The 8,070-nt window shown below is 50.4% G+C and overlaps 1 protein-coding gene across 4 annotated transcripts in view; it reads right to left on the reverse strand.

Moving 5' to 3' along the window:
* Positions 1–7,828, reverse strand: part of SYBU (syntabulin) — a 58,156-nt gene extending 50,328 nt beyond the window's left edge. Inside the window, exons 1-3 of one of the 4 annotated variants that reach the window (XM_081117367.1) lie at positions 7,683–7,828; positions 3,880–3,954; positions 1,948–2,149 (exon numbers count right to left, since the gene is read on the reverse strand). In XM_081117367.1, the coding sequence (XP_080973493.1) occupies positions 1,948–2,149; positions 3,880–3,903 (226 nt within the window). In that variant the 5' untranslated portion in view covers positions 3,904–3,954; positions 7,683–7,828. Of the gene's footprint in view, positions 1–1,947; positions 2,150–2,462; positions 2,686–3,879; positions 3,955–5,166; positions 5,385–7,682 lie in introns of those variants that run through there. The other 3 variants (XM_081117366.1, XM_081117369.1, XM_081117368.1) reach the window with 3 other exon arrangements.
* Positions 7,829–8,070: the final 242 nt, after the last annotated feature.

Below are 8,070 nucleotides of genomic sequence, written 5' to 3' on the forward strand. Positions count from 1 at the left end.
CTTGCTCTGCCCATTTTAGTCAGCGCAGCACTCAGGGTCCTCGTGGGGTTCAGCAGGGCTCTGCAGGAAGGCAAGCGAGGGAGGGAAAGGCACCAGCCCAAACCCTGGGGAGTCGCCAGCACGGGAGATGGGGCCCAGGAACGAAGGCGATCCCATCAGGGGACAGGATGCAAGGCTCAGGACGGAAAGGCAGGTGTAGACACCCATCATTAGATGCTCTGCCACTCAATTCTCAGCTAGTTAATGGCAGAAGGATCAATACCTGCTTTCGATTTTCATGTACAGCATTATGGCCTTCGTGGGAGACGGGTCTCCTGGGAAGGGGCGCTGATCCGGGGAATGGGTCTTGGAGAGAGTGATTCATGACCCAAAGTAATAATTTTATTGATTTGTCAAATATATTTTCCAAAATATATTTGGAGATTTCCTTTTGTGTTGACCAACTTTTTCTTTTTTTCTGGTAACACTACTCACCCTGAAGTCAGTTACAGAGAAAATGATTATGTGGAGAGAGTGTCGATAATAAACGTGGAACTGAGCCATGTAAACAAAGCTGTGTGAGTTTGAAATGATATCCCCGGGCCCATCCACCCTCAGCCAGGGCGATTCCTGAGCTCCCAGTGGAGTGAAAGTGAGCAGCAACGCATTCTGCAAACGCGGCTCCAGTTTCCAAGGGTCTCAACTGCCCCAGCCTGTCAGTTTCCTTCCTTATCAAGCAAACCATCGGTGGGTTTCCATTTTAAACTAGATTTATGTCATTCCAACAGCAATAAATGTTAAGATGCAACACTTTGCTAGAACTTTTTTCAGAATCAAGCAGATATTCCAAGGCTTTACAGAGAAAAGATATAAAGCAGGCAGCACAGCATTTCCAACATACAAGTGATGAAAGTAATTCTTCTGTGAAAGTATATACTGAATCCAAAGTCGCATTTTAAAAATCCCTGAAAAATGTAGTTTACCAATAGTAAGTATAATGAAATATTATATCCTGTTCAATTAGGGCATTAATCACAGCATCTTGATCCACATTTCCCTTCTTAATGAGTTAATCTTCAAATTACATTTTCCCTGAATCAATTCTAAAAATTATCCACTACGAAACATTCTTCATTAATCATAAGACAGTCACTCATTTAATTTTTACCCAAATTCCTAATATTTCTCAAAGAATTCAAGTCCTTCTAAGTGATGTGCTTCAGTGAGTACGTATAACAGGCTCTGTCAAATGATAATGATGGCACCTTCCACTGCTCTGAAGAGATTTGTATTTTTACTCAATATGCTGAGAACTTTAAGGAAACTTCCTTAACCTTGTACCAAAACTGACATCCCTAGATTGTCATATTAAGAACTATCATTTGTTAAGCTCCTGTATAAGCCAGGCACTGAGCTAGGAATATGCTTAGGTGTGTGGTCTCATTCACCTCACAGAACTCTACAAGGCAAGTACTATCATCCCATTCTATGGATGTAACAACTGAGGCTTAAGGAGGGTAAGCAACTTTCCCAACGTCACACAGCCTGTACATGGTGAAAAAGCCAGGGGTTCCCGCTCAGGCCTGGAAGTTTACAAAGCCTGTGCTCTTCTTCTCTGTCAAAACTCCAAGGCCAGTCCTAGGACATAAACCTCCTTGATTCTGAGTGTTATGAGTTGCTTTATCTTTGGGGATTCCATAAATAGCAGTCCACAGGCTTATAAAGGTTGTTAGTATGAAACGCAAGCTAATGTGCCATAGAAACAAGAAGTTAAAATGTGTACGTTGCAAATTATAATGAAATTCCATTGGGTTGAACATATGAAACTGCTGTATTTGTAGGTCAAACAGCCAAAAATGTGTAACCACAGACCGTTCATTCTAATAACAGAAATCCAGTTCCAGGCTCTCGGGGGCCCATCCGGGTCCCTTCACAGTGGGCCTGCAGTGCACACATTTCATACTGTACCTGAACAGAAGCTGTTGCTGCTAATGGTCCTCGCTGAGCGCCCAGAGCTGCTGTGGTTGAACTCTCTGCTCTCTTCCTCAGAGAAGGGGGACTCCGAGGCTGGGGACACTTTGTGCTGTTGCTGGGGCAGATGGGGCCGAAGGATCAAACGGGGAATTCGGCTTCGGGACAGCTCCTTCTCATGATGCACTCTCTGCTCCTTCTTAAAATTGGACAGCAAAAAGAAAAATGGAAACTTGTTTCCCTGTCTGAACTCCAGTCTGTTCCTTCTGGGCCCAGTTTCTAAGAAGTCACATTTCTGAATATGGAATCTTCACAGAGTAGCCCTTTTGTCAGTTGCTGAAATGAATTCCAAAACTCTTCCACTGAGCTAACTCTCCTGATCCGCTGAGGAGCACACACTCCAGCAAGGATGCTGCACACAGATGCACACACACACACACACACACACGGGCCCACACGCTTCCACCACTCCCAGGAAGGCCATTCTACACTCCCATGCCATTCTGTCTCACCTTCCCACTCTGGCTTTTTCGGTCCTATTCAAGCTTTCAGCTGTCTCAAAGGCTTTTTATTACTCTCAGCACACTCCTTGATTTCCTCTAGTCTTCCATTTTGCTGTCCCTGACTTAGCGGTGACAATTTGACTTCTGTTATCCTATCTCCTCACATAGTCCCCTATACCTGGAAGGATTCTCTCCCGATAGATCATGCAGCCTTATCTTTCAAATCCCTCCTCTTCCGGCCAGGATCTTAATTATTCATTAATATCCTGGTACACAAGGCTACTTGCCAACAGAAAAGTAAACAAAAATCCAATACCCGGTAAGGTGGCTCCACCTATTACACCATGTTTAGCTTTTGTTTTCATTACAGATACCCATTCAGAGAGATTTTTTTCTGTTTCTTCTTTAAAACACAGCATTAAATACAGAGGGCCATGCCTTGGTTTAAAAAAGAAATGCATAAAAAGTAATATCTCGGCAACGCTATTCCAATTTTAAAGGGCTTTCCCAACCATCATCTCATTTGATACTTATAACTCAGGCCGCAGAGAGAACAGTAATCTATGTCCCTATTTACAGATGAGAAAACCGAGGCTAACGGAGGTGGGTAAAGATGCTCAGTCGGCACAGCACATCGTTTAGAAGCAGACCGGCCTGAAGTCCAGCGCCTTTTGAAGTCACCCCCACCCTGCCTTATTAAAATGGATTCCTAGGAGGAGCTCTTTGCAAAAGACCCACTGCTCCCTCCAACCTCTGCCACTGAAAACAGGCTTTGGATTAGGTAACAAACACTGTTTCGAAACATGACCTCTCGCTGCTTTCCACGCTGCTTACCAAGAAGGGTCGCTGCCAAAGTCAACCCCCGGGAGGCCCGCACCGGGCGCGCCCTGCAGGGAAAGCCCGGGCGCGGGAGCCCGAGGCCGCCGGGGGTCCGGCCCGCGCGGGGCGAGAGCCGCGCCCCGCCTCGCGTCCGCTCGCGCGTGGGTCACGCAGCAGGCACCGCGCGTCGGCCGCTCCGCCCGGCTCCCCGCGCCCGGGCCGCGGCCGGGTCGCCGACACCCGGAGCCCTGAGATCCCAGTCGCCAGGAACACATCAAACGGCTTCAATCACATCGCACACGCAGGGCGCCCGCCGAGCGCTAGATCCCAAATCCCCAATTTCGGGAAATGGGATTAACCCTCCAAAGGCAGTCGTTGGAATCCTCTGGCCACCCCCGAATCTGTCCCTCCAGGACCACCTACCCATCGCATCACCTGGGCAAACGGCCCTGCGTCTCGCCATCGCCCCACCACCCCTTGTGGCCGTTTCCAAACTCCACCCCTGCGCTCCCACCTGGCCGCCCCTCGCCCCGCAGCGGCCCCCTCCGTCCCTGCCCTCCCGCGCCCGGGGACCTGCCGCCGCGCCCGCGCGACGTGCCCGCCTTACCTTGCTCTCCCGCAGGGGTCCCATGGCGCTGCTGCCCGCGCGCTCCTCGCGCCGCCGCCGTCCAGGGGGAGGCACCTGCGCGCACGGGGCGAGGGGACTGCGCTCAGCCGGCGCGCGGCCCGCGGGCGCTGCTGCGGGGCTCACGCGCCGCCGCCGCCGCGCTTGGCGCTCGGCTCCGAGGGCGCGCCCGGCAACCCCGCCCCCCGCCCCGCCCCGCCCCGCCCCGCCCCGGCCGGACACGTGGTGCCGCCGCCGCCTCTGCGCGGGTCTCGCTCACCTGCGGGCCCCCCGCGGCTGCCCGCACCCCGGTTCGCCCCACCCGCCCCCGGAGCTGTGCGCCCCTCCCCCTCTGCGGATCCGGACCCGCAGGGGGCGGCGAGGCTCGGAGCCTCTGCGTCTGGGAGGCGCCCGGCACCCGCCTCTGGGCGCTCGGTATCCGGGTGAAACGCTGTGCACGTCGGATGGAAGAGCCGGGAGAAGCTGCGCCATCGCCGGGAGCCGAGACGGAGAAGGGAAAGTTTTCCCCTCGCGGCCGCTCCCTGCCCCCTCAGCTCCTCCAGTTACCTCGCCCGGGGGCGCCAGGGCGGGTCCCCCCCAGCGCACCGCAGCCAGGCCAGTGCTGCCCGGCGGGCGCCGCCTCTGGGCTCCGGGACCTCTAAGGCTGCGGTTCCCCTTGGGGGGGATTCGCACCGGGAGGCCCTGGGGTTGGCGCGCAGCGCCCCAGGCGAAGCGGGCACCAGGGAGCCAGGCGCTGGCGCGGGGGCAGCCTTTCCCCCAGCCCTGCCCCAGCTCTGCCCCAGCCCCGCCCCAGCCCCAGCCCCAGCCCCAGCGGGCCAGGCGCGGGGCGCAGGACGGCACCGCCCTGGAGCTCGGGACGCCGGGCTCAGGCACCGCTCCACTCCCTTTAGTGCCTTTATGCCTGAAGGTCTCGACCAAGGCTGAATGAATGACATCTGAACCTGGCCTTTTGGAACTTCCAGTTTAACCTCGTGAAATTCGGGGAGAACAATAATAATGATAATGTGTGCCTCAGAGGGTGGCTGTGAGGACCCGAGGAGGAAAATAAAGGAGCTGTACCCAACGGACGGAAGGGAACTTCCCAAAGGGCTGTTAAGTCACCCCCAGCTTGTCCATCCATATTTGTCTTACATGACCGGCAGAAAAATCATTTGTGAGGCAGACAGATGTACTCAAAAAAGCTCCCGAACCTGTGCCACTGAGGCCTTAGAATAGGGGCTGGATCATGGGCCTCGATTTATTTTTACACTGGGCATACTTAAATCTTACCGGGTGATGGAACTCCACATGCATCATAGCTTAGATGCCATTGATTCAGAATCGGAGCGTATTCTAAGTGGCAGTGGGCTGGCAACAGCCTGATCCTTACACCCAAGTGTCTGTCCTGCGTGGGAGAACTATGATCCGTAAGCATCGTATTTGAATCTCCAGCATCCCCATTTGTCTGTCCTCCAAACAGCATTTTTCTCAGTCCTCCACTGTCAAGTCTGCAAATGTACAGTATGAGTCTAGAGAGAGCCTGACGTCGGAAGATTAGTGGAATCCATTTGCCTTTTTTCTACACCTCCGCAGAAATTTTACGCTGTGCATCTTCACGCCTTCTCAACCTACTTAGCTCTCTTGAACAGTGAGGTGGGTAATCTTAGAATTCTTTATTTGGGGGGTAGAGGTAGGTTAATTAATACTTTCTGTACTCATAAGCTGTCTCAGATACGGACTTCAGGAAAATGGTGGTCCACGATGATTCCTACAGTTTATTATTTCCAAAATTATGAGCCTGAGGACATATACTGTTAGATGGGACTGAACCGTTGAGGTCACAAGGTGCTTCTGAGTTCCCTACTGAGAACTGAGAACTGAGTCTGGGGGCCTAGTAGCAGAAGCATCCTCCACTGAGCTAAGTCAGAACCTCAGAGTCATTCTGGAGCACTTCTCCCTCCCCTCCGTGGTCCCCAAATAGCATAAACCACCAAGTGATCTCGATGCTACCCTAGTAATAAGGTCTCGAGCTGATTACTTCTGTCCACTGATCGACGGCATTATCTTTGGTTGAAGTCTCAGCCACAAACATCCTGGATTATTGCAGCAGTGGTCTAACTAGAGTTGTCTTGCTTCTGATTTTGTCTCATTCCTTTCTTGCCAGTTTTTCAATTTTTGCACAAGGCCTTTCTGAAAGGCCAAATCAAGACATGCTTCTTCATTAAAACCCGACCATGATTTCCCAGATGTCCTCCAAGTAATATTCAAACTCTCTATGTGGCACAAAGGCCTTTCGTGATCTAGCCTTGTTGACCTCTCCGATCTCATTTCCTGCCACTCCTCTCTCCTACCAGGTATCCTTCCCCCTTCCTTGCCTCCTTCACTACCCCCTCCCTCCACAAAGGGATAACCCTCAAACTGTAGAATGCTCAGTTCCCTGGAGGTATCTGTTCTCTTTTCTTATTGCACATGCCGGTCCCTTTGTACCCCACCCACCCATCCTTCTCAACTCCTAAAGATACATTTAGTTCCATAGTAGAGACAGCTTCTTCCAGGAACCCTCCCCTGATCCCCCAAGAAGTGGCAGATCCCCCCCCCCTTACATACTTCGAGGACACCTGCATTTAATTTACCCCAGGAGAGCTGTTACGCTCTTGCATTAGAATTCCCTATTTATTTGTCTGTCCTCACCAGGGATCGTAGGCTGTGCCTGGTACAGGTCCTGTCACCCAGTGGGCACACACATAGACCAGTGAAATGAATGAGTGAGTTCTATTACCCCATAAGGGGCCCATCAGTACAGGAGAAAGAACATAGATACAACTTCTGTTCTGAAAAATGACCCAGGGAAAGCTGCCTCCATTATGCCTTTGTATTTGATGATGGGGTGTGTGCCTAAAAAAATCCAACATGTGTTCAGTGAAAGCTTTTACTGCAGAAGTGCAGGCAGTGAGAGGCTGTGCGGTGAGAGGCTCCCTGTTGTCACCATAGCAACCCTGCGGAGGGAAAGGCTGATGATTTAGTGTTCAAATGCCTCTTAGCTCTGTACTTTTGGAACCCAACCCTGTTTTTCCACTGTTCTGAAAGGCAAGTTTTACAAATGATAGTATCTATGTTGCCTTTAATTTCATTCGTTTCCTGTGTCATTAAGAGAAATGTCTTACAGCGTTTGGATTATACCATCAAAGAGATATAATCTAATGCAGCATATTATATTCATCTTTCATCTGCTTTAAAATATTCCCATGCATCATTTTTAGTTTCTACTTACATACTTATTTTATGGTCTGGTTTTGTAATTTTGTGGCTTTTCCTTTAGAAATGAATGCCATGCTGGTTTTTAGAAAATATCAGCTGCTTTAAAGGGCTAGAACCCTTCAAGATTATAAACAACACCCTTGTCCAGATCTAGGAAGGAACAGGGCATTGCAGATTGGGGAGAAAGAAATGTGTCAATGTAACTATGCCTCCAAATCTGGTATAAATTATGTGATTCTTTGTTTATGTGAAATTTGTAGTTAAATGATTCATACCTTTCATTTCCCCACAACTTTATATATCTTAGAGCTTTCTCACACATATAATCTTATTTGAGACTCACAAAAATCCTGTGAGGTGTATGTGGTCCACCCCTGAAACCAGATAAGTGATAAAGGACAGGTTTTTATGTATAGGAAACCCCGCCCCCAACCAGACTGCAAACTTCACAGAAAAGACAATACAAATACACTGCCAAACAGAAAACGTCTGCACCATGCAACCCAGACACAGCGTGGTCCCCACATCCCCTCTTCCTCACAGCTCACCTGAGTATGCTGGTGGCTTTCTGGGACTCAGTCAGGGCTGACAAGGCACCATCTCCTAATCCTATCAGCTGTGCGAGCAAGAGCTGCCTTCTGTCTCAGTGACCCGATGTTGGGTGATCTGCACAGCAACAAGGAGCAGCTGACGTGCTTTACAACACGTCATGAAGAAAAGAAACTGCATTCTGGGCATCCTGGGATTTTTGGGGGGAGGGGACAGACCCATATTTTTCCTACCAGGAAGAGCCCGTTTTCCCATAGGAGAGCGTGTGAGTGATTAACCCTCCTCTTAGTGTATGTGTGTTATTATTACTATATAGTTAAGGGATTTTGATGTTGTAAAAATGTAATGAGTAGAATTCTGCATGATCACTCCCTGATGAGGGGACCC

The sequence above is a fragment of the Miniopterus schreibersii genome (assembly GCF_964146895.1).
Source record: "Miniopterus schreibersii genome assembly, chromosome: 17".
In the NCBI taxonomy this organism is placed as follows: Eukaryota; Metazoa; Chordata; class Mammalia; order Chiroptera; family Miniopteridae; genus Miniopterus; species Miniopterus schreibersii.